Consider the following 27,579-nt stretch of genomic DNA (forward strand, 5'->3'; position numbering starts at 1 on the left):
TGACGACACTCAAAATAGTTACAGAATGATGTGCTGGAGATGAGTTTGTTGTGACATTCACAGATTTGAGCAACAACTTCAAGGACAAACCGCTTCAAAAATGTACTGAACTGGACGGCTCCAGAGAGAGGGGATTACTGCGTGATGTTAATGTGAAAAAAAAAGAACTGTCACGAATATTAATAATAAAGAACGGACAGTGTGATGATCATCATATTGGAGACAAGAAGCTAACACGGCCAGACAGACGCGTCAAGTTACCAGAATCCAGCGGAAACAAACGTTAGGGCGAGTTCCGAATTCGGCTTCAAAATAAAAGTCAAGGTGGTGGAAAAAGTAGACCTACTAAATTACTTAAGAAATAATAAAAAATGTAGCTACTTGAGTAAAAGTACGAAAGTGTTGGTATAACAATGAACAAATACCTCAAAATGTTACTACTTTTAAGTAGGCCTACTTAGGTAAATGTACTTAAAGAAGCTATTGAACTTTTTCTTGAAAAACGGATGCTAAAATAAAAATTATGTTTTGAAAATATTTTATAAAAAGAATTAAGCTTCATATGTGTTTCTTTTAAAAAATGACCACAAAATGCGTAAAATAATGATCAAATAATCATTTTGGCTGTTGTCAGGCTGACTTTGTTTACATCCCTCTTCTATTCTTTTATATGGATTCCATATAAAAGAATAGAAGAGGGATGTAAGTCAGCCTGACAACAGCCAAAATGAAAAAGTTGACTATACAGTAGATCCTTTAATAGTTACTAACAACACCACTGCAAAGTGATAACGTTGGTTGTACTACCATCGCAACGGCTCTTGTTTTGACAACCCATAGTCGGAAACAACCCGCTTACGTACGGTAAGCTGTTCACGCCCATGTGATCTGGTGTGTTTCAGTGCGGAGGTCTTAATCTGCTGCCATAAAGTCACCCCTGGCCTTAACCGACCTTGTTTCATTTCTTTGTGTTAATTTCAGTTCGTATAAATAAATATTAAGCTTTATGACAAATGTAGCAGCATCGTGGTGGACGCGTGAACTCGCCCAGACTGCGGTAATAATAATATCGCTAAATGAGGTAAGGTAACAACTTGTCTCGTAACATGTCTGACATCAGCTAGTAATTTCTGACTAGATAAAAATGACAAACGTTCATCATTTAAGGATCTTTTTGTAACGCCCGGGTCAACATGTCTGGTTAACGGTTAACGGTCAATCGGTGGATAATATGTAGCCTGTGGTGCTAAAGCTGACAATGTGTTCTTTGCAGGACACTGACACTGATTTGCATTCTTGTCTTTTGCCACCACCATGCATGCATGCATAGAAATACACAGATACGGTTGGTTTAAAACATTGGTTCTCAAAGTGGGGTCCGGGGACCCCCGGCCCCAGGTGACCTTGAGGGAGTTCCAGGGGGTCCCCAGCTAAATGATAGTTAGGAACCAAATGGACCCTTATTGGTATGTACGAGTTAAATTAACATTCATTTCACAGTAGGCCGCCTATACATTTGGGTTTCAGAGATAGAAATGCCTATAAAATGGGGGGTGGGGGGGGGGGGGGGGTCCTTGAAATTAAAATGTTTGAGAATCACTGCTAGAGCCTTAAAAATCTTCTCTTATATTGGGGTTCCTGGCATATCTTTTCAAATGGGGGTCCGCGGGCTACTAAAAGTGTCAATTTGCGGGTCCTTGACATGGAAAAAGTTTGAGAACCACTGGTTTACATACAAGTCATAAAAATCTTCAGACTTGAAACCTGATGCAACGTTACCCATGTCAGATGACTGTTGACAGATAATCTAATACAAACGTTTAGTCTTACATTGGGTGTGTGCGGGTGGTATTGAGATAACACCAGGCTATGTAAGATGTTTTCTTTCTGTCCATACACTAACCACGTCCCACTAAATCCCTCCTGTAGATGCTGACAGTCTTTAGGGTGGGGCTGACACGGATGACAGGTATATAGCCTAACCCCGGCGGATACACTTCAACACAACAGACTGGACAATCTGCCCAGCACAGTCATGACTAAACCAGACAGCAAGAATAACAATAACGGCTCATTGGATGCATTGGACGCGTCTGTGGACCACGGCCTGCCCAGTAAAGCCAAGCAGGTGAGACGGCAGCCCTCCAGGGAGAGTCTGTCCAGGAGGAACACAGAGTCTGAAGTTGAAGACGACGGAACCAACACATTCTTCTGGTGAGTTTTGTTCATCATTAGCCTTGAAAGTATACTTGGAATATGATGAACATTAAAAACATGCTGGCCTGGATCTATATGTTGTTATACTGTAATAGTACAGTGGTTTTCAACCAGTGGTCCTTGAGGGGGTTCCAGGTGGTCCCCAGCTGAATGATGGAGGGTTTGTAACTAAATGGACCCTTATAGATCTTTAAATTCTTGTTAAACTGAAATTCCTGATTTACCTAGCCTAATTTACCATCTTCCCAATTAGAGAATGCCTGTTATCTCTCCTATTTGTACCACATCAATACAGCATGGAATTGTCAAAATCTTATGCAACGATTACAAAATATTCTAAATCTTGGGTCTGAGAGGCTAAATCTCATCAAATGATGGACCACGGCTCAAATGCTGAATAAATAATGGACGTGGATATGAAGAAGGTTGAAAACCACTTGTAATAGTACATCTAATACTAGTAGGTACTAGAACTACTGCTTCACTAATACTTTTACTAATGTTACTGCTGCTGCTTCTTATACTATTGCTGCTAATACTCCTATTACTACTACTACTACTACTAGTACTACTACTACTACTACTACTACTACTACTACTACTAATACTACTACTACAACAACAACAACTACTATAACTGCTAATGTTATTACTGCTGCTGCTACAACTGAATCTACATTTCACATTTGCATTTTAAGGTTCAGTGTTGTTGTCATATGATATGTCTCTGTAATGCTGTCAGGGATGTGTGATGCCTGTACATCATGTGAGATAACAGTTCTGTTCCTCTATTCTACAAGAGAGAGAGAGAGAGAGAGAGAGAGAGGCGTATGTTTAATATAAATGGGTGGTATAAGATAATGGAAATTTGCCTTTGGCTTCACAGGTTTGTTAAGGTATCACACTCTTTTGAAAGGCTGAAGGGACATTTATGATCATCCATTAGTGGATCTATCAACTAATGATCTATCATTGGTGTGAATGATGTGGATAAATGTGGACAATGGACATACATGTGGATAGATAGGTTGTTAGATAAATATTTACGCAGATGGGATTGGGTATCTGGGTGTCATGTTCAATGCTCAGCAGTGGTACCTCTGGCCCGGCCTGGTATTTGGATGAACACATTTGGTTGGGGATAGGATCTGGTGTGCCAATGTGGAAGTGAAATTGTGTGGCACGTGTACAGCTCGTGCCACAGTGATGAAAGGTATTCACTTCATACCAACAGGGACACATCCACATAGACTCGTAAACCAGACCAGGAGTCAGTTTACTAGGCTAACATCCACCCTGGTCCCTGTTCTTCCTCCCATTCAGTCTAAATAGTTCATTGGATTGGTACATTAATACATCCCGTTTATTGGTAAATGAGACTGATGATTATTTTTGCACATTCAGCTAGCTTGGTAACAGATCTCTATGTTGTCTGTTGCTGACTGACTGACTGGCTGGCTAGTAATCTCAGAAGGACATTTACTGGAAGAATGATGACATGACAGGTACTCTGCTACAGATGCTCGGCTATTACCTGTCATGAAACCGTAACACACAGGAATCTGTGAAATTCTTGTCAATTATTGATTGAGTGTATACAGAAAAGGCATAATGAAATAAATAACATTGTGCACAGTAAGGGAAAATACTGCAAGATAAGCAAATTACAGAAATACTTGTCCCATCTAAATCGTTGAGTTCACACAGTTCACACTCTCGGGATCAATTAGACTTGTTTGATATAGTGATATCATCATCACGGGATTATTGTGATTTTCCGATAATCTCCAATCACGTAATCGCGGATTATTACTCTACTAAATGTGCACTTGTAACACACATAATTATGTTTCCATTTAGTTGGATTACCTTGTCCTGGCTGTGACCATGAAGCGCTGAATGCATCACTGTGAATCTTGACTTGTGTCAAGTGGGGTTGCCTTGTTATATCGACGGCTGTGACCTATCTAATACTGTGACTCAAGAGATTGCTTATTTTTGCATAACGACAGACTGGTAGTTTTCCAGCATGTGTACACCACATTTCAGTGTTGTGGAATGTCCTCCTTGTTTTGATCAGGAAAAGACTGCACACTGCAGTTTGTTAAAATGGCACAGCGCACACTCACACTCACACTGTGACCTTTGCAGCCACTCAGTGCTAAAGCAAATGTGGAAAGAAAATGACGAGCAGAAATATAATACAACATCCAGCAGTTTTCAGGAATGCAGCTGCCAACAGATTCTACTTGGCGATGGTTAACTAATAACCTTCATGGTACGTCAAATAGCGGGACTACAGTAGTCGATTACAAGCTCACAGCTTGTAGATTGTTTTTGTTTTGGGTCTTTTTATTCCTTTCTTGATAGGACAGTAGACTGATAGGAAATGGGGAGAGAGATGGGGAGTGACATGCAGCAAAGGTCGTCAGGATCAGGATTCGAACCCGCAACACACTGTCAGGCATCAGAGCCAATGTGGTAGGCAAGCGGGCGCCCCTATTGATTACTTTTTAAATGACTAGAGTAAGCCCCATGTTCCAATAGGAATGGGAGGAACTAAGTCTAAGTAAGTCTTATACAATATGTAATAATGTGTCACATAGCCTATACACAATGATATGCACCGACAAGCAACACAAAGTCACTCCAAATAAATTAGGCTGGTATCAATCAAAGCATTAGCAGACAAGTCAAGGTGCAAAGCACTTATTATGCCTATTTGTAGGCTTACTTCAAACTCAAACACATAATCATGAAGCAAGATTTCATCCATATAGAAAACACTAAAACAGGGGTCTTCAACAACTGTCTGGGACCCCGAGGGGGTCCTCAGAGTTACTACAGGAGAACTCCTCATAGTTACTGAGGAGAACTTTAGCCAAAAATAACAGATCTACAAACTCTCAACACATCGCACTGCGAGGCATTGAGGGTTTGTAGATCGGCTATTTTTGGCAAATAGGTTTGGTGTAGTGGTAAAAAAGAGCAGACGAAGTACAGAGTGAAAGGTCAAGTTAACTAAAAACATGAATCCAACATAGACTGATGACAGACAGTGCTGTCAAACAAGTCTATGTTTCTATCTATGAAATCGATGAAAATCTGCATCACACATTTATACAACATGTAGAGGGGGTCCCTGCTTCATCTCTCTCTCAGCTAAGGGGTCCTTGGCCTGAAAACGTTGTAGACCCCTGCACTAAAACACAGTGATCGCGTCACATTAATGTAACTTCTCGCCAATATCAACAGTGGGAGGAAAACAAAAACGAACCTGCACCTCCATAGTGGGAGTGCATGAGTGACAGGTCCAGTACCATGGACAGCTCCTCAGCTCTTATTAGGCTAATGAGTTTTCCTGTGCATAATTATCAACTAAAATACAACAGACCTACGGTATATAGCCTAGACTGGGATCAACTCATGTATAGCATTTCTGATCTGGTCTAGACTAGAGCGGAAACAAGAGGAGAAACCAAGAGCGCCTGTGCAGAGCCCCTCCTAAATGATTCTCCTCGGCCATCAAATTAGTCATTTGATGAATGCAAGAAGTTTCTTCAAGTACTTCTTGGAATACTTCATTTGGTATGCATCCTTTATTCCCTCTTGTAGCGACTGGCGATAAACAAGAATACTTGATTTGTCATTCAACAAAAACAAAGGGGCGCCAACCGGATAGGGATATGTAACTGGATAACTGGATAACACTTGGCCTAGACCTGATCACACTAGTCATTTTGTAATGAGAAGTTGACAGGCTTTTCGCCACGTGGAAATGCGATCTACAAGCTCACAACTGCGAGGTGTTGTGAGCTTGTAGATTTTTGGCAAAAGTTCTCAGAATAAGGACACTAGGGTTCAAGTGGTTAATATAAAAAAAAGAAGAAAAAGAAAGTTTGTCACACAAATATTTGGAGGACTCCCTGTAGTAACTATGAGGACCCCCTGATGAAGACCCCTGCTATATGTTATTTATTTACTCTGGCGTCTGGCATTTTGATTTATAAATCAAATGTTGCTCATGGGTGGTATGTTACGGGTCCATTTGGTTTCATTTGTATACTGACAGTATTTGTATACTGACAGTATACAAATGAAACCAAATGTACATTTGGTTTACTTTAATTTGTATACTGTCAGAGTTAGTGGGTGACCTTGACATTTTAAAGTTTGAGAACTACTGATTTAGATCCAAATGCAGGTTTAAATTGAATTCTGCAATGAATCCCTGTATTAACGATTAAACAGGAATTGTCCTCAAGGCTCCTTCAAATGTAGCACAATATAATATATATGATACCTCTGAAAAGGCATATCGTGGAGACATTGTATCGTCTCAACGATGATTATCACCATATCGCCCACCCCTAGCCTTACCAGAATGGCATCAAAACAAATTATGAAACAAGTTGCAGAAACGCATCTGAAGCCAATGAACAGTTAGGAAACGCTACTAGCCTGTTTGTTTTTGTGTTTTGTTACTCATGCCCTGCTTCCATTAATCTTGGCTAAATGCAGCAACTTGGAAAATGGACTACATTTTTAATCTCTGTGGCAATCCCTGGTAAGATAAAGGCTTTCTAAAATAATACTTGTAATAATGTTTGCAATAAATATTCAAGATTTAGGAAGGATAGTTAAAACGGCTCAAAGCTACACTATATGAACTAAAATGTATGTTATTTGTGAATACCACAGAATGATACATCCTGTGATCATAATTATGTGAGTCAAGTGCTTTAACAGAATGCAGTGTAATTTACACAGCAGCACATTCAAGCATTTAAGCGCTAGGGCAACGGTCAAACTGATTATGTTTTTCCTTGTTGTATTATGTTTATTATTAATATTATTGATGATGCTACAAATAATTTGTACCCTTATATACCTGTAGGCTGTACACAAGCAGGCGTTGACACTAAGGGTTGCACACCTGCCTCTGGCAGGTAAATAAACACCAGATATCTGTCTAAACACCTGAACGTGGCCAGAGGGCTGTCTTCTGGTCTGTGGAATGTAAAATAAGAGCCCTGTTTACCTATAATTTGCTGTTTTTACTGTTGCTATACTGTTGCTACAAAATAACGTGTAAAAACCACAGACATATTCAATCATAGCTATGTAGGTATTTGGAGGTATTGAGGTATGACATTTTTTAATCGCACAGCCCCAGAAAGTAAAGAAATAAGTGTTATATTGAGAGGTAATTAAAATCTTGCCTATCATTTTATAATGGACGATTTTTACTTTTTGGGCAAGTGGGCTTGACCTTTGGGCAAGTAGAACATGACCTGTACTTGCCCGATGGGCAAGTACCTCTGAGACCTTAGTGTCAACTAGGGCTGTCACGATATGACATTTTACATGACGATTAATTGTCACTCAAATAATTGGCGATTAACGATTTAATTGTGTTTTTGTCGTTGATAATTACGATGCGACGCGTTGTGAGCTTGTAGATCTGCTATTTCCACTATTTCGGACATTTTTCAACATTCACGATTATGACGATTATGACAAAATAATTGCGATAATGTCAAATAATCACGATTAGACGATTACGTAATAATTGTGACAGCCCTAGTGTCAACCCCTGCACAAGACATACATAACAATAAAGAACACTTTGAACCTTGAGGAGATTATTATGCTGTGGAAAAGTGACTTTAGTCCTCCGAGTGCTCAGGGAGTCCATAAATGTAGATAGATAGATACCTTTATTATCCCAAGGGGGAAATTCAGTTGTCCAGTTGTAGCATAGCAGTATACAGTATTTACAAAGTTACAGAGAAGTAGCCTGGGCTGGCTTCCAATTTCGGGCTTTTGATCCGGTCGGGAGCGGAAGATCTCCTACGTTTTTCTGTAGTCCAAAACGGACTACACTTTGGCCGGAAACAACGACCGGAAACAGTTTTAACCCGTACTTGCGCATGCGCTAACTACATGGCTAACGACTTGCGCATGCGCTAACTGGGTTGAAACTGTTTCCGGCCAAAGTGTAGTCCGTTTTGGACTACAGAAAAACGTAGGAGATCTTCCGCTCCCGACCGGATCAAACGGCCCGTTTAGTAAACGAAGACCAGGCTTTCCCCCAGCGGAAAAATATTTTTAATTTTCCGACCTACGGTTCAAGAGTTACAGGCCAAAACGTAAAGTGGGGTGTTATGGCGCCACCATGCGGCCAAATGACACAATTATTTTTTATTTAATCCTTGAAATCATTATGAACCTCCTCTCCAAGTCTTGAAACTCTAGCCCCTATGGTTTGCGAGAGACAAATAATTGAATGTGAGTTTTTGCGATTCCCATTATAAGTCAATGGGGAAAATTAATTCATTAATAAATTAATATCAATTAAACTATAGAACCTTTCTCTTAGAAAAGTAATAGCCCACGATTCCCGAGTAAGCCGGTCGATTTGACATATGGCGCGAGTGTGTGGTGGCAAAACTGTGGGACTAGTGGCGTGCCGAAGTTTAGGAAGTTCAGGCTACATACACACACACAGACACACAGACACACAGACCCACACGGCCACGTATAGGGAGCCTGTGCTTCACACAGCTCCAAAAAAAGAGCAGTACAGTACCAATAAAGAAAAGGTGCATCAATAGAGGGGGCGGATAATATATAAGTATATAAAGTGACTTACAAAAAGAGACCGTAACAGTCAATGCTAGTTAGTGCAACAAGTATCTCACTGACATTGTTAAACAAAGCAGAATACTCAGAAACTACCAACACAACCTAATAGTGCAAAGTCAAAAATCAGTGCGAAAAAACTAACAAAAAAATCAGCTCAGAGAAGAAGAAAAACTAGGGAGTGTGTCACCGCAAGATGCACATGAGCACTCTCCCTGGAAGACAATACAGCAATTGTCTCTCACTATCCTCATATTCAACTAGCTCTCTGCATCGAAAAAAAATTACATTTTTCTCAAAGGTTTTTTGTTTTTACATGGTGGATAATCTAGTGTTTTCAGTAACAATCCTAGTTTACAGAAGAAGTTCTCAAAACGATCTTAAGTAGAAAAAAAACATAAAATAACCTCTATGGGTATTATATATTTTAGAAAAAACAAAGTGAGTAAATATATTTTGGTCATTTTAAACAGGTAATGCATCAGACTCATGGATGCATTCAGACATTAGACTATACATTAGACCCATGGTCACCCATCATTCATTCAGACATTAAACTATTCATTAGACCCATCATCCATTCAGAGAGAAACCTTGAATGTCAGGGGGTATTACAAAAGTGACATTTTACCCAGCATGTTATTCATGTTTTAACCTGTCGCGGAGTGTTCGTTTGAGACTAGGGTGGGCTGCTGCTTGTTTGTGTGTGAGCGTGTGTGCATGTGCACGCGCGTGTGCTTGTGTGCTTTTTGCACTGTGTAATCTGGGGTGTTTGAGAGTCATTTTTCGCAGGGTGTTTTGCTGTTTGCTGTTTGTGTACACGTGTTTGGTTGTCAGGGAGGAGAGCAGTGTGTCCCTGGTGACTCCTGCCAAACAGGTCTGAGAGGGAGGTGGTGCAACAGGGAGGATACAGGAGCCAAACCTCATCGTTCCCCCTTGACCTAGTAGTCTAAAACACACTCACACTTGTAGAGTAAAATATACTGTGATATCAGGGGTCTTCAACAGGGGGTCCTCAGAGTTACAACAGGGGGGCCGCCAAATCTTTGTGTGATAGGATAATTATTTTAAATGAACAACTTGGACCCTCGCATCCCTATACTCTGAGGAGAACTTTAGCCAAAAATAGCAGATCTACAAGCTCTCAACGCCTCGCGCTGCGAGGCGTTGAGAGCTTGTAGATCGGTTATTTTTGGCAAATAACTTTGGTGTAGAGGTAAAGAAAAAAGTGCAGACCAAGTACAAAATGAAAGGTCAAATTTACTAAGTAAACGGTCAACGATTTAAGCGGTTAAATGTCTGAAAAAGACATTAACACAAATCCAACTTAGACTGATGACAGTGCTGTCAAACAAGTCGATGAAAATCTGCAACAAAATGATATACAATACTGTAGTGGGGGGTTCTTGCTTGATCTCCCTCTCAGCTAAGGGATCCTTGGCCTGAAAACGTTGAAGACCCTTGCTGTATATGACTATAGCCTAACTGGGTGGCTGAGAAATCGATAACAGCATAGTATTACAATGTTTTGCAGTTGCAATATTTTGGCATACAATCAGTTACCTTTTCAGTCCACTAGGTGGTGCTGAGGGTTTTTTAATCCCGGTGAGGTCAGCAAAGGTCAGTCAATCTGGCTTAGCATCATCAAAGAAAAGTTCCTCTTCCTTTCCTCGTATCATAGAGTCTGTTCTTAATGAGAGACTAGGATTCAGTAAGTTGTTCAAAACTGTTTTTACAGTTTATGGTCAAATAAAAAGAATTGAGACTTACTTGGTAAGGTGTTGTTAGAACAGGGGTTTTCAAACCTTTTTGACTCAGGGCACCCCTGTAAATAACTTTTTCATCCACGGCACCCCTGAATTACACTGCTAATTTTTAGAATCTTACATCATATTGGAGAAATATCCGTTTCCATCAGAACTGACTGAAAATAACGTTATACTTGATGTTTAACCACTTGAACCCCAGCATGCCTATTCTGGGGGGAAGGTTCACCAAAAATAGCAGATCTACAAGCTCACAACGATGAGCTTGTAGATCTGCTATTTTTGGTGAAGAGTGTTGTCGTAGATAGAAAAAGAACGCATCAAGTACAGTGCAAATCAGGTCTGTTTTACTAACATAATGAAGTGATATTGATGTAGTGATATTGATGAATTCCAAATATTATCAAATTATCTCGCGGCACCCCTGGACTGGCCTCACGGCACCCCAGGGTGCCCCTTCACCCACTTTGAAAACCCCTGTGTTAGAAGACCACCAAAATCATTAGATAAGGAGGAGGTGAAATGATACCAGGAGGTCACACATGCCCCCAGGTCCTGTTTGGTTCCGTACAGCATGTCCCACATCTCAAGCAGCCACCAAAAATCTAAAGAATCTACAGTGAGAACTCTTGGACAGCTAGACCCTTAGTGAATGATTGGAAAGTGGAAACCCAGACTCCTTTTCTCTTTAACCTTTGCGCCCACCTTTCAATGTTCACACATGCAATAGGGATGGGACAGTTAACTGTCAAACAGTTGATTGATTAAATGGTTAACTGTCAAACGATTTACCCTTTTAAACTGGAATGTGTGTGCTGTCACTAACCGTTTAGGACTTAATAACCAAAATTAAGTAATATAAAAATACATTAAATTAACAGAATATTAATGGAACAAATCACTGAAGTATAATCTAAACAAAAAACAAACAAAAAAAAAACATTTGAAGAATCTGTTTGCAATCTATCTGCATAAATGATTCAGTGGAGGTGGTTTGAAATCCTACTACATCAGGGGCACCAAACTAACTTTAGTTTGCAGACTGGATTGATCAAAATGCTGATTGCTTGAGTAGGGAAGGGCTGGGGTTGGGCCAACACCCCAGAACCAAAACCATAGAGCTAAAGTATTTCATTGTTCTTGTTGTAGAAAATGCATTAATAAGCTCAACCCTGGTATGCATACCCGCTAGGCACAATAGGCAAAACCCAGTGGCCAACAGTAGAAAACTGGTTGTACAGGGCAGCTCCCAGTGGCCAACCGCTGCAAGACTGTGTGCTCATATTGCATAGCAGGGCGTTGTACTGTATGTATTTATGAACTGTATTATTATGTATTTACACATTGTACTAATGTTTCTTTCCATCTCTTCCTTCCACCTCTACCCCCACCTCACAACTCCCCTCTCTCTCTCTCTCTCTCTCTCTCTCTCTAGGCGTGCTCATACAGTAACAGTATTGTTTATTCTGACATGTGTTCTTGTGTATGTGACTCTATTGGAGGAAACACCACAGGACACAGCTTATAATACCAAGAGGTTAGTACACACACACACACACACACACACACACACACACACACACACACACACACACACACACACACACAGGAGGAGAGGGGATGTAAGAAGGTGTATGGACTTGTAGAGCCAACACAGCTTCTGCCAAAGTGTGTGTGTGTGTGTGCATGCTTGAGTGAGTGAGTGAGTGAGTGAGTGAGTGAGTGAGTGAGTGAGTGAGTGAGTGAGTGAGTGAGTGAGTGAGTGAGTGGACAATCGGTACCGGACAATACAAATCATTGCGACCACCAGGTCACAGTTACTATCAAAACCTCCACCGGCTGTCTGTCAGTCTGTCTGTCTGTCAGTCACGTCACACGTCACACTTTTGCCCTACTCATATCTCCGCCACCTTTGCCCCTGTCCATGTCAAACTTTCCACACACACTCCTTGGCTGCCAAACCACATCCCTCATTTCTCACATGGCCCTCTTCTAGCGCCACCATGAGGACGATTCTTGCAAAACACATTTTTGGACACTACTCCTACAGATTTTGCCCTAAAATCATGCAAATCGGTACACAGTACCTCTACAGTCATGGCATCAACATGGATCTGTCCCATTTCCCATATTCTCTCCTGATTGGCTACCATTGCCTTCTAAAGTTTGTGTAGGGGAGCCTCTCATATTTCCTCTACACATACCAAATCCCCAGGCTCATCATGTCTCCTCAATCTTACATTCCCTCTCTGCAAAGTGACAAAACAAACAGAATGTCAAGATTCCATCATGATGAGACTCTAGTTAAAGCTTGCTCTGTCCCACAGAGACACTGTCTGTCTGTCCCACAGAGAGACACACTCTGACTGTCCCTCAGAGTCTGACTGTCAGCTCCCAAGGTCAGTCGTACAGAGACTAGGGATGGGTATCGTTCACCTTTGAATCGATACGATACCTTTTTCGATACCTGGGAATCGATACGATACCCTTTTCGATACCATTTTCGATACTTTTTATTTATTATTATTATAATTATTATTTGCCTTTTTCTATGGGCTATTTTACACACCAAAATAGGTTATTAAGCCAGTTATTCAGCCATTTTCATGTCAAGTAGGCCTAGTAGTAGAGTAGTTGATGTGACTACTATTACTGTTATGGCTGCTATTGTATAATTAATTCTATTGCCAATCATGTTTATGATACGATAAAGAAAGGCTTCTTTACTTCAACACGGAAAGAGTGGGGACTCGCTGCTGCGGTAGAGCAGAGGTGGTGATGATGATCACACAGTGTGGCGGAGCGGAGAGTATAGATGTTGGATAATCATCATATTAATAAACATTATAGGCTATTGTCGGCTATTTTCCACAGTAACGAGTGTAGCCTACTAAAGCAGTCATTAAACTCAGTAGCCCAACTGTTACAGATGCGACCGGCCAGGGGTACGTTCAAGAGTATCGAAACAAGGTATCGTTCGTTTTTACGTGAACCGATACTCGATAGAATCGACGTCATGCAATCGATACCATTAAAAGTATCGCAGACGATACCCATCCCTAACAGAGACACTGTCTGTATGTACAACAGGGATTCTGTCTGTCTGTCTGTCTGTCTGTCTGTCTGTCTGTCGTACAGAGACACTGTCTGCCTGTACGACAGGGATTCTGTCTAGCCTAAAGGAGTATTCCCCTTTGGCCCAGGGAGATATTAGGCTTTCAGTCTTCAGGCAGAGGCTCTGAGCCACTCTGAGCTACACTCCCCTCCCCCAAAAGCCCGATTCAGGTCACAGCACCAATGCAATGCCCAGGATTCGAATGCGGATCTCCCTTGTAGGAAGGGAAACTAAAGCTAGACATCTTAACCACTAGGCCAGGGGTGTCCAAAGTCCGGCCCGAGGACACATTTTATGTGGCCCTTGGCTTCATTCCTAAATTGTCTTCTAAACGGCCTGCCATCACCGTCAAACAAGAATATTTTCCCAGAGTATAATTTGTCAAGATTGTTCCCTGTTGTCTAATTCTGAAGAGGTTGAAGAAAGGCTATTTTATTGTATTGTTTTACCTTGCACATCTGGTCACATTTGGTAATGTGAAATAAGGAGTTATTTGTGTTTTGTTCAGAGCACACACCTGACAAAAGACCATTGATATTGAATATTGATGATGATAGTTAAATAAAATCCTTTAAAATCGATACATTTATGTGACTTTGTTATGGTCTGACCGAATGTACATTATTTGGGAAGATAGTCGGCCCTTGGGTGTTTTAATATTTTCTAATGTGGCCCCCTTTGAAAAAAGTTTGGACACCCCTGCACTAGGCTAAAGGGGAATTCCCCTTTGGACAGGGGGAGATATTATGCTTTTGTTCTGAGCCACTGCTACATGTCCTACAAAATGCAACAGAGTTGTGCAACAGGGAATTTGCTTTGCCTGCCACGAGAGCTATTGTTGCTACACAAGTGGACAGTATATTCTTTAACAATTTTGCTGCCATTTTAAACATAGCTGTAGTAAGCAGCTGCCAAATTGTCCTTACCTTTTAACGTGGGCACACGCACGCATCGTGCACAATCTGTGCGCGACTCATCTAGTAGACGTGTAGACTCAGTGACAGCTTTCGAATAAAAAAAAAAAAACATTGAAATAGACATATCCGTTGCCACGCTGTATCCCTGCTTATCCGCCAGTGTTTACATGAAAAAACATTGAAAAAAGCCAGCTGTGCGCTATGGTAACACGTGGACACGTTCGCGCACAAAACGCACGATATTTGCGGGGATCATCATAATCCAGGCGTGTAGAGACTGGATCAAAGTTTCCAAACGCAAAAATCGGATTGAAAAACGAGCTTTCCATCGCCGAGTAGCTTCCTCTTCTGTTACAATGTAAACCAATGGAGGCGGGACTATGGCCCAGGCTCAGACCGGATACGGAAAGCTAGATCCGGTCCAGACCGGAAATACGGCAGATACAGTTAGGGGGCGATCATACTTTTAATTGTTTCATAATGATTAAAGCTAATTACATTTCCGGGAACGACGGGCATCGCAGAGAGGTACAGCGGGAAATCAACGGTTTCGACGCAGAGTATCGCAGAGTATGAGTTAAGTTTATTACATTTATAATGTATAATATGATTTGTTGTTGAAGTGCACTTACAGGCACTTAACCTAGCTGTGTGTTCACTGGACATCAGACATTATCTGGATAAAGCTTGATAGATAGACAGCCTTGTCCTCTACTGTATACGCAGTGGTTCTCAATCTGTGGGTCGGGACTTAACTTAATGTGCAACAATGTTTTCTCACTCAACAGTAAACAAAACAACATCAAGTTTAAGTGTATCTAGGGTATATGCACATTTCTAAAGTAACAATTTAAGGACTTTTTAATTAGCCTGGCGGGCCATCCCTCATACTGCGTTCATTCACTCATTCCTTCCCCAGCATGAGGTCTGGACTTCTGCATAGCCAGCGTGTATGAGACATTGGCCCCGGTCATTTTCTGATCGGGGCCAATCAGTGACTGCTTTTCAACTGCTGTCTGCAAAACAAGTGACAAGCTTCCCCTGATTGGTCCATGTGTAGATGGTGACGTAGATGCATGCTGCAGCATTTTCAAAATAACACGGCTGCCCTCGATGCAACAAGTGTAACAGTTAACGCTGAAACAATAAAACAAGCAATAAGTGAAGTTATTTCAGAGTTGGAATCAATTACAACAATTAACAAGGAACAGGGGTATGCGCTAGCGGAGTTCATAGGCCGAAAATACGTCTTTGTTTGCCGTTCTTCAGATTGGCTGCACTGTGATGACAGATGTTTTGCTACACTGATTGGTTAAAGGAGTCTGTCTGTCAAGGCAAGTACTCCCGCCCACTTTTCAAGCTGCCTATAGGCCGTAGGCTACTTTTTAATACCTCTAAAATGGCAAATTAAACCTTGGCCAAATTGTCTAATATCAGAGGCCGAAATGTTGCGTTGCGAAGCGTTGTGAGCATGTAGGTCGGATATTTTCACAATAGAACGGTGATATACCAAATGTAATTCCTCAACTCTTAGTGCTCGTCAGGGTGGGGGGTCCCCATTTTAAATATGATTATTTTGGGGGTCGCGGCCTCAAAAGGTTGTGAACCGCTGCTCTATAGGCCTACTGTTGACTCACTAATGGAACTGTGTCTGTCTGTCTGTCTATATATCTCTATCTCTACAGGGGTATTGTTGCCAGTATTCTGGTGTTTCTGTGTTTTGGAGTGACCCAGGCCAAAGATGGACCCTTCACCAGACCTCACCCTGGTATGAACACACACACGCACGCACGCAAGCACGCACGCACGCACGCACGCACGCACGCACGCACGCACACACACACACACACACACACACACACACACACACACACACACACACACACACACACGCACTAGTATCGCCCTAGTACTGGGCGGGCAGGTTTCCACCTATGTTTGAATGTCGGTAAAACAGGGAGAAACACGCACATACAGTACACATGAACATGTACAGTATACGTACAACGGACAAGACAGTTCAGCACGTGTTGTTGCATATCTGCAGCCTGTTGATCAGGTACAGCAGGTTTGAATCGTGTGTGTGTGTGTGTGTGTGAGAATTATTAAAATAGAATGCATTGTTAGATGAAAACACTAGGGATGGGACAATATGAAAATGTCATATCACGATTATTCTGACCAAAGAAATCGCGATTTACGATATTATCTGGATAATCAAAATATCCCCATTATCCTGGGGCGGAACATTTGCCAAAAATTGCAGATCTACAAGCTCACAACGCGTCGCGTTTTTGACGCGTTGTGAGCTTGTAGATCGGCTATTTTTTGGGGAAAGAGATTTGGTAGAGTGAAAAAAAGACTGTACTATCAAGTACGTATATTATAAGTAGATTTTACCAATAGAGGGTTTAAGTGGTACCGGATATGCAGCTCAGCAAATAAAAGGTGAATTGACGGAGGACGATTTCACGATAAATTAAATCTCTACGATACGAGTATCGTGAGTGTTTTTCATCACGAAACACACACACACACACACACACACACACACACACACACACACACACACACACACACACACACACACACACACACACACACCTTACATTGAACTCATAGTTGATGTTTCTGCATTCAAATGTTGACATCTCTTGTCTCTCTGTAGCCTATTGGAGGTTCTGGTTGTGTGTGACAGTTGTTTATGAACTGTTTCTCATCTTCATCCTGTTTCAGGTGAGTGTACACACACATGCATGCATGCACGTAAGCACGCACTCATACGTGCCCACACAGTCCCGCGCACACACACGCATAGAGCCTGTCAGTTGAATAGCTGCATATCACAGTTGTGAAATAGTTGTATTGTGCTCCACTCACTGTGCTGGGATTAATAACCTGCTGATACAGTTTATCAGCAGCAAATACCAGGCTATTTGGCACAGAGGTTGTACTATTACAGTAACTAGGGTGGGGTGCTGCTATTCCACACTGTCAAATGGTCCCCCAAAATGACCAGGCACTGTAAATAAATAAAATCACACCCGTGTGAACTGAGCGGTGGTTTACCCCCCCCCCCCCCCCCCCTTTCCCCCTTTGTGTGTGTGTGTGTGTGTGTGTGTGCGTGTGTGTGTGTGTGCCTGGTCTGGCCTGGCCTGAACAACAGCGCCCCTCCCTTAACATGTGTGGTCATAAAAGGTACTGCAGGCCTGCAGGCTACATACAGACACACACGCACACACACACGCATACACACACGGCCACGTATAGGAGACGGTGTAACCACCGCTCAAAAAGAAACGAGACAAGATGCTGGAGGCTAAAGGAAGCTCAGAAGCTGTTGTTGTGAAAATGTCCAACATTCCTCATATCAGTCATACACTGAAGAAGATTGAGCAAGTCCAAACTCATCTGTTGTGTTTGTCCCGGGCAAGGCCAATAAATCATTGAAAGGACATTACAGAGTGATGGCTGTTTTCTTTTTTTTTGAGCGGTGGTCACACCGTCTCCATAGCGTGGCCGTGTGTGTATCCGTCTGTCTATGTATGTGGGTGGGTCCGTATGTAGCCTAAGTACCCCTGGTGACCAGAGAGGTGCTGTTGAGTCTAGTTTGCCCTGAGCATCAACTGCAATACCAGTGGTGGCCTGAGTGACATGGATGGATGGATGGCTCTCTCTCTCACACGCAAGCAAGCACCCCCCCCCCCCCATATTATTAATATTATTATTATTTTTTTAAATATTTTTTAAAAATATTTATTTAATCTTTTTTTATTATAATTATAATTATTATTATATATTTGTTTTGCTGTTGCGCAGCCTCCACGACCACTGCTCAGTTCACACGGGTGTGATTTTTTTCATTATACGTTTGGGCTTTCTATTTAGGTATTGGAGTGTTGCGGTTATGGCTGTCACGATTATGACATTTTACATGACTATTGATTGTCACTCAAATAATTTTGATTAACGATTTAATTGTGTTTTTGCTGTTGACAATTACATTTCTGTTTGGCTTGTAGGCGTTGAAGTTGCACATGGCAGATATGACAGATAACCTAAATATACAAAGAAATGACATATTTGACAACTTTATACTTAAAAAAGAACATTGATAGTGGAAGTAGCCAATCTACAAGCTCACAACGTGTCGCATCGCGACGCGTTGTGAGCTTGTAGATCTGCTATTTCCACTATTTTTTAAATGTTTGAACATATATAAACATTTTCAACATGTAAATGATTATGACGATTATCACAAAATAATTGCGATTATGTCAAATAATTGCGATTAGACGATTATGTAATAATTGTGACAGCCCTAGTTGCAGTCATTATATTTTCTTCAAAACACACTTTCTTGCTACGACACGGACAGATTTAGATCAAAACTCACACAAATCGGTAAACATTATCTCTGGAGTCATGTGATCAACAATGATCAGTCTGATTTTTCATATTCAATTCCAATTGACCGATCGCTATGCCCCTCCTAAACCCGTGCTTGCCCAATGCCACGTTTAGCGACAGGTTACTAAGGCGGGTGCCTTGGCAAGCTGCCATGGCGGCGTGCAGCAATAGCACCCAGCTGCAGACTAACCTGCCACAAACGAACGCACGTCCAGGAAGAAAACAATAGCCTATACTAAAGTCAGATTAACATACAGTACACAAGCGTTACCAGTTATATTTTCTCATGAAGTGCTCCTAAATTATTCCCGTGGGTTTGTGTAGGTCAGTGCAATCCGTTCTGTTTTTGTTTCAGTGTTTGTGACACGGAAGCGAGTGGGTGGGACGTTCGCGAACGAATCGAGTCTGTTGAACGACTCTTTGAAATGAACGATATGATTCGGTTCACAGTAGGGAGCCGTTCCTTTCTAATGAACAGTGGTGGGAAAAGTACTACATGTCTTTACTTAGGTAAACATATCAATACTGCAATCAAGTTTGGAATGTTATTAATGTACTAGAGTAAAAGTAAAATAGTATTGGTTTCAAAATGTACTTAAAGTAGGCTACCAATATTAGAACCTACTCATTATGCAGAATGTCCTGTTTCACAGGTTTTCCAATGAGTAAAATGTAGAAAAATCATTTGCAAATAGCCGATCTACAAGCTCACAATGCATCGCAACGTGACACATTGTGAGCTTGTAGATCACCTATTTTCAAATGCCAGAAATGTATACAATGGCCAAAATGTATAGGCCTATATGGGTGGAAGTGATTTACAATCATAATCAAAATCTACAAAGTAACCAGTAACTAAAATGAGCCAGTCTTTTGAACGGCTCTTTGAAAGGAACGGATCTCAGAGATCCGGTTCACTTCAAAGAACCATAAATCCCATCTCTATCTAGCAGCCAGACACCGATGCGCGCCGCCATGGCAGCTTGCCAAGTCAGCTGCGTTAGTAACCTGTTGCTAACTTGGCATTGGACAAGGACGGCTTTAGGAAGGGCATAGCGATCGGTCAATTGGCTCTGATTAACTTCCAAACGTTGTGCCACCTACATGAATATAATGTAGGGGTGCCTCGGATGAAAGATACATTTCTAGGGGTGCCTTGAGCCCAAAAAGTTTGGGAACCCCTGAATTAAACGACAGTTTAACAAAAGTAAAAACTCCAACACACTGTATTAAAATGCAAGATGAAGGTCTGTTAGACCTTTATTTTAATAACAAAAAAGTTTTTACTTGAATGACACCGTTGAATTGAATGATAGAATCTGACACGAGGTAGAGAATAATCTGTTGGATAGAATGTTAGGTAACTATTGTTGTTAAATGTGTTCTTTGTCCAGACGGTTCACGATGGCAGACAGTTTATGAAGTACATCGATCCCAAGCTGGGAGTTCCTCTGCCAGAGAGAGATTATGGAGGCAACTGTCTCATGTACGACCCTGGTAACACCTCGGATCCCTTCCACAACATCTGGGTAAATAACGCACGCACGCACACACGCACCCACGCACGCACGCACCCACGCACGCACGCGCACACACACACACACACACACACACACACACACACACACACACACACACACACACACACTCAGGGGTGTCGCACCAAATTCTACACTACTACTTTCGAAAGTGTAGTAGTAGTTCGAAACGGGTCCCCATCCGGAACGAATGGGGGTAAATTTATTGTTATGACATTTTTGTCTTAGGAATGTGACAAAAAACAAAAAATATTATTGAACTCTAGTCTCCATGGCGTGACTAATCAATAGAAAAAAAGTCATTTTGGGGGTGAACTACTCCTTTAAGTGTATATTGTATATGTGTCTTGTTTCATTAATGTGTCCATGTGTCTTGTTTCTTCAGGACAAAATGGATGGCTTTGTCCCCGCCCACTTCCTGGGCTGGTACATCAAGGTACTTAAACCGTCTGCTGTCATCCTTGTTGGAGTTGAACTTTAAACCTCTGTAAATTAATGTAATCTGTTACGATGTTTGAAATGAGTGTTAAATGGATTGTGTGTCTCTACTCTCTAATCAGACACTGGTGATCCGTGATTGGTGGATGTGTATGATAATCTCTGTCATGTTTGAGTTTCTGGAGTACAGTCTGGAGCATCAGCTACCAAACTTCTCTGAGTGCTGGTGGGACCACGTATGTACGCACGCACGCACGCACGCACGCGCACACACACACACACACACACACACACACACACACACACACACACGCACACACACACACACACACACACACACACACACACACACACACACACACACTGTGTTGTATCTATCTATTTTATCTGTTAAATGCCTGTGCTATGTATTGATATTTTCCATACATTTGTATTTGGTGCATGTGGTGGTGAAAGACAGACTGTTAGTGTATAGTGTGAACTGTAAACTGATGTGCTTTGTGTCTCTGTTTCTCTTTCTGCAGTGGATCATGGATGTACTGATCTGTAATAGTTTGGGCATCTACTGTGGTATGAAGACTCTGAGCTGGCTGTCCATGAAACCCTACCAGTGGCAGGGACTCTGGAATATTCCTACATACAAGTAATAATAACTGCCTATATAATCCTACACTGTATGATTTACACTGTATACCAGCACACAGTATGGATAAAAGTATTGGCACCCTTGCATTTGTTTAAAAAAAACACACAACACACAATCATTTAGATTGTGCACAGTGAAGGAACATCAAGGTCTCTGGAGATGGACTTGGAGCCTTCACATTGTCCATGCTTGGCTGCAATCTGACGTCTGAGTCTGACCTCCTGACAGTTCTCTCCTTTTTTATTTGGTCCATCATGGCTCAGTATGTGACACAAAACAGCAGAATGAGGGATTTACTCCATTTAAACTGGGTGTAATAGTAGTTACTAAAGATTAAAGTCAACTTGGACTCACCACAGGTGAGTTCCAGGTGAATAGCCTGCTTGAAATTCAAGTACAGTGTATTTAAGTATTTATGCAAATTTCTGTGTAGAATGAGCTAGGATTCTGTATTTATTCTAGTTTTATGTTGTGTTCCTCTGCAAACCAAATACTGTATGTTGATGCAAAATATGTTTTCATTTGCCAAGCTTCTGGGAGACTTTTTAGTTTTTTCTCTGTTTTACAAATGCAAGGGTGCCAATACTTTTAGCCACGACTGTATATACTGTAACTCTATATAGAGTAGGTACAGCTGGTATGTAATTTGGGGTCGAGTGAACATGGCCTACTAAGAGTGTAAACATAAAGTCTGGCATTGATCGGTTTGCAAGATTAGCTCCAGATGCAAACACAGAAAGACAGACAGACACAAACGGGGTGAAAATATCTTTGGCCTGACATAGAATAGGCTTTAAGAAATGTGTTTTGTCACTTCCCTCTGGTAAACGTGAGAACTACAGGGTGTCAGCCTAGACATACTATGTGTGGGGAATAATGAACTGTAGAAAATGTCTGCTATTTATAATAATCAATGTTAATATATACTTCACATTTGCTTATCTTTGCTACCTTCCAGGTGTCACTGAGGGAAAGAAAGTAGCTAAGTCTAAGTGCGCCTAATATAAAAAGTAAAGAAACGAACAAGTCAAGCTGTACTGCTGAATGGATAATCTCATCAGGAAGAATTCTGGATTGGAAAGATTATTGATAAAGATCAGGGCCAGGCTGTTTGCCAACTTTGTAACATGCAAGTACAGTACCTTACATGATCACTGTTTTGTTTTGGTTTTGTTTGTTCGTTTGGTCGTTCTAATTAATTCCATTGTAGTTTGAATTTGTTGGAAAAAGTCACAGACCCACTTCCACGGTCTATACATTGACAAACACTATTGTGACCATACAATCACTAGCCCTCTAAAACTGACAGTCGCATATTGACTGGCGTATTATAAACTGTCATCACTTGGGCTTCAGTTCAGAGTGATAAACAACAATGTGCCATTTTATATCTTTTGATGTTTCTTTTCTTTACTTTGTGTGTTCCAGGGGAATGATCAAGCGCATTGCGTTCCAGTTCACCCCATACAGCTGGGTGAAGTTTGAATGGAAGCCAGCATCAAGCCTGCGACGGTGGCTGGCTGTACTGGGAATTATATTCATGGTACGATATATGACTGACTGTCATTCTACAGTATACGTCTCTCTTTCACTGGTGTAAAGCAGTGGTTCTCAGCCTGTGGGTCGGGGGGGTCCCCAGATGATTAACTTAATGTGCAACATTGTTTTCTCTCTCAACAGTAAACAAACCAACATAAAGTTGAAGTCTTGCAACGAACCATACAAAATGTAATGCCTCAACTCGTCAGGGAGGGAGGGGGGGGGATCACAGACCTTTAGATACACGTGGCATTGGCTGGTCATTGTGACCCTTCTAGATGTCATATTTGTCATCAGGGATTTCAAGCGAGACAGTGGTGACGCAATCTAGTCTGTAGTCTATTGACCAGCTCTGTGTTTACTGTTATGAATCTAGCACATCGACGCATCGTAAAGAAATATTAAATATTATACATTAACTAAGGACATTTACTCAATTTCTGTACATTGCGTCACAAGGTGCATTGTGAGCTTGTAGATCTGCTAAGTGAAATGGGACATTCTGCATATTACTGCATAGAGTACTTTCTTCTTTTGGTACTTTCAAGTACATTTTGATACCACAGTACTTTACGCAAGTACATTTTGAATTCCAGACCAGCAATTTCTACATTGCAGTATTGATAATTTTACTTAATTAAAAAATGTGAGTACCTTTTTCCACCACTGTTCTCTCTTGTGTTGAAGTTGAAAATTGTGTAGGTCAGGGGTCTTCAACGATTTCAGGCCAAGGACCCCTTAGTCGAGAGAGAGATGAAGCAGGGACCCCCCCATAACCTTATGATAGATTCCATAGTTTCATCGTTTGACAGCACAATCATCAGTGCATTTTGGATTCACGTCGATTTGTGTTTTCAGATATTTAACCACTTGAACCATCAATACTTATTAAACTTGACCTTTCACTCTGTACTTAGTCTGCTCTTTTGCCCCTCTACACCAAAGCTCTTTGCCGAAAATAGCCGATCTACAAGCTCACAACGGCTCACAACGTGAGGCGTTGTGAGCTTGTAGATCTGCTATTTTTGTCTAACCTTCTCAGAATATGGTTCAATATTAGAGATGGACCGATTGCAAAATTCTTGGCCAATTCCGATTTCCGGTTTTATTAAATTCTGATCTGCCGATACCGATTTTTCCGATACCGATTTTCTATCTAAGAAAGAACAATAATTATACAATACACCATATATTTTTTGGCTTGAGTACCCTTTCCATGATTTTTTTATCCAAGTACTCCCTTTCCCAGACAACATTTTGCTTATATAACTGAAATTAAAACCACAACTATGGTAGGCTATATGCATAACACCCCTGTTCAACAATATAACATCACAAATAAGAAATGGAGTGAGTTTCAAACAGTGCATCCTGAGCAGATTTATTTTCAACACTGACAATAAGATTCAGTCAGTTTTCATGTCAATAACTAGTAATCAACAACCAATCATCATCAACTGATCAACAAAATTCAAAAACACATCTCAGTTGGCTGGTATTCTACCATGTAATTTCTTCAGTATCCCATGCAGTACCTCTGGGTATCACCAGGGGTACTCGTAGTACCCCAGTTAAACACTGGAATACCGTATTAGCCCGAATATAGTACGACTCTGACTCTTTACATCATTTTTGGAAAAAAATATATAAATATTATATATTATATATTAGGTTATTTATAAAGAAAAACGTTTTTATTGGAAAATCATCATAGAAAGCTCATGCAGAGATAACATTCTGCTGTATTGTATTGCATTAACCAATTCATACTGAAAATCAGCTCCTCATAATGTGTATCAGAACAGTCCACACAGCATACTGCTGGGGAATAAAAAACACTACATTTCCCATCAAGCTCAGCGGCTCGTTTCGTCATTCAGATGCGACTCTTAACTGTAAACAGGAACCAAAGGCTACCAGGCAGCCACCATTAGCTTCATTGGGCTTCATTTACTGTTTGGATTAAACTTCCACGCTAAAGATCTCATGTGCGGCCGTCATCCACGCCGATGTTCGCGAGGACAACGCACACGCACGCGCCTCGGTAAGTTCAATGCCAAAAGTCATCCGACTTGCCAAACGGAACGTGAAATGAGCCGGGTCCAAATTTCGCTGCGCAGTTTGTAGACAGTGTACGGTAACCACCGTCACAGCGGCCCAAGCGAGCTGTTACGGTGGTTACCGTACACTGTCTACAAACTGCGCAGCGAAATTTGGACGAGGCATGGTCAGCGCGCGTTGAGCCACATGTTGCGTACTGTTTTTGATCGGCGGAAAACCGGAAATTACGTTAGGACCGGCCGGTCACCGATTGAGGCCGATTTTATATAATACCGGCCGATTTTCGATACCGGCCGATACCGATGTCCATCTCTATTCAATATGGTTCAAGTGGTTAATATAAAAAAGGAGAAAAAAAAACTTTCTAACACAAAGATTTGGAGGACCCCCTGTAGTAATTCTGAGGACCCCCTGTTGAAGACCCCTGGTGCAGCTGAAGGCTGTTCTGTGGATCAACGTGTGACTGCTTCTCTCTCCTCTCTCTCCAGTTCCTGTTGGCGGAGTTGAATACGTTCTACCTGAAGTTTGTGTTGTGGATGCCTCCAGAACATTACCTGGTCCTCCTCAGACTGGTGTTCTTTGTTAACGTAGGGGGCGTGGCCATGAGGGAGATCTACGACTTCATGGACGACCCGTGAGTCACACACACATAATCAGACTTAATGTCAATACATTATATGGAGATCTCTTATCTTATGTCTGCCTGGCTCTATTTTATGCCCATATATGGTGTCCATGCCAGTCTGTGATGTCAGTACTATGACATCAGAGTAGACAGACATTCAGAACTTAGATCACCATTGATAGTAAAGTGTGACGTAATTTACACATCCTACCTGGTTTGCGGTTTTCTTCCCCCATTCAGATTTTTTTCATATCGCATCATATAAGAACTGTGTTCCAATTATAAACAAATTATCTCAGCGGTTTGACTCATATGGATATGAAGAATCAACTGATGGTGAGAAAACGCTAATGTTACTGTCGACCGAATTAGTTACATTTTCTCTAGAAACAGGCTTTATCAAATATTAGTGACTGACTATCATAAACCATACAGAGCCACCTCGCTGACAATATTGCAAAGACCGTTTGTTTATTATTGGACCACAATGCTTATATGAGACGATTTTATGATGACTCAATGTTATTCTCCATAGAGAAATTACTTACGTGGAACCGGGGGGTGAGCGATTGACGTCATGATTTTCTTACTCTATAGTACTTTATTCCATCTAACAAGTAAATCATTTTTTTGCCACGGAATTCCTCCCACAGTTTTTGTGGCACGCACTTGGGCCATATGTCAAAATGACCGGCTTCATCGGGACACGCATGCTAAGAGATACATTATATAGTTTCATGTATATAAATCTATTTGTGATTGACTTGAATTGAATTGAATTAAAACATAAACTGTACTGACAGATCTCCATATATGGCCATTAAAATATTAGTGAATTAATATTCCCCATTGACTTGTTGTTCACACTGTCGATCTACAAGCTCACAACATGCCACGCTTGTAGATCTGATATTGTTGCCCAAAGTTTCCCCCAAGAATATGGATGCTAGGGTTCAGATGGTAAATGAAAGTCGATTGACTTTCATTTACTTAACTGATTTTAACTCCCCAGGCGGTTCTATAAGAAGCTGGGTCAGCAGGCGTGGCTGGTGGCAGCCATCACTGTCACAGAGTTCCTCATCGTGGTGAAGTACGACCCCAACACCATCATGCTGCCCATCCCCTTCATCGTCACCCAGTGCTGGGTGCTGGGCATCTTCCTCATCCTCACCTGGACTGTCTGGAGGTTCTTCATACGGTACGGGGGTTTAGACCGGGATTTAGATTTAGATTTAGACCAGGAACGCAAATCTGTGTCACTTTAGATTTGAACCACTTTAACCATTATTTTATATGCTTAAACTATTGAAAAATAGCAGATATACAAGCTCGCAGCGCGGCACCGAGTGCCGCGCTGCGAGCTTGTAGATCTGCTATTTTTGAAAAATCGATAAAATGTGTGCAAGTCTTTCAATATATTGACCCGATTCTAAATCCTTCTTCTTCTAAATCAGTGGTTCTCAAATCTTTTCATGTCAAGGACCCCCAAAATTGCAGGTATTTGGCCACAAACCCCCCATCTCAAAATATGTTGTTCCAGGGACCCCCCAGAAGCAAATATTTGAGTTACAAATGTTCGCTTTTAAAAATATATATTTAAAAAAAAAAAAGAAAAACATGATTAAAGAAAAAATGCAGATCTACAAGCTCGCTTGAATTAAA

At 41.3% G+C, this 27,579-nt stretch overlaps 1 protein-coding gene across 2 annotated transcripts in view; it reads left to right on the top strand.

Moving 5' to 3' along the window:
- The first annotated feature begins 907 nt into the window (after positions 1 to 907).
- The window catches only part of LOC308294616 (phosphatidylserine synthase 2), a 34,387-nt gene continuing 7,715 nt past the window's right edge, over positions 908 to 27,579 (top strand). Inside the window, exons 1-12 of one of the 2 annotated variants that reach the window (XM_080737354.1) lie at positions 908 to 1,081; positions 1,930 to 2,214; positions 12,064 to 12,165; positions 16,346 to 16,428; positions 17,329 to 17,396; positions 20,465 to 20,599; positions 20,994 to 21,044; positions 21,169 to 21,282; positions 21,571 to 21,689; positions 23,121 to 23,235; positions 25,781 to 25,926; positions 26,930 to 27,115. In XM_080737354.1, coding sequence (XP_080593480.1) covers positions 2,036 to 2,214; positions 12,064 to 12,165; positions 16,346 to 16,428; positions 17,329 to 17,396; positions 20,465 to 20,599; positions 20,994 to 21,044; positions 21,169 to 21,282; positions 21,571 to 21,689; positions 23,121 to 23,235; positions 25,781 to 25,926; positions 26,930 to 27,115 — 1,298 coding nt within the window. In that variant the 5' untranslated portion in view covers positions 908 to 1,081; positions 1,930 to 2,035. Of the gene's footprint in view, positions 1,082 to 1,329; positions 1,467 to 1,929; positions 2,215 to 12,063; positions 12,166 to 16,345; positions 16,429 to 17,328; positions 17,397 to 20,464; positions 20,600 to 20,993; positions 21,045 to 21,168; positions 21,283 to 21,570; positions 21,690 to 23,120; positions 23,236 to 25,780; positions 25,927 to 26,929; positions 27,116 to 27,579 lie in introns of those variants that run through there. The other variant, XM_080737355.1, reaches the window with a different exon arrangement.

The sequence above is a fragment of the Nannobrachium achirus genome (assembly GCF_963921795.1).
Source record: "Nannobrachium achirus genome assembly, chromosome: 11".
Taxonomy (NCBI): domain Eukaryota; kingdom Metazoa; phylum Chordata; class Actinopteri; order Myctophiformes; family Myctophidae; genus Nannobrachium; species Nannobrachium achirus.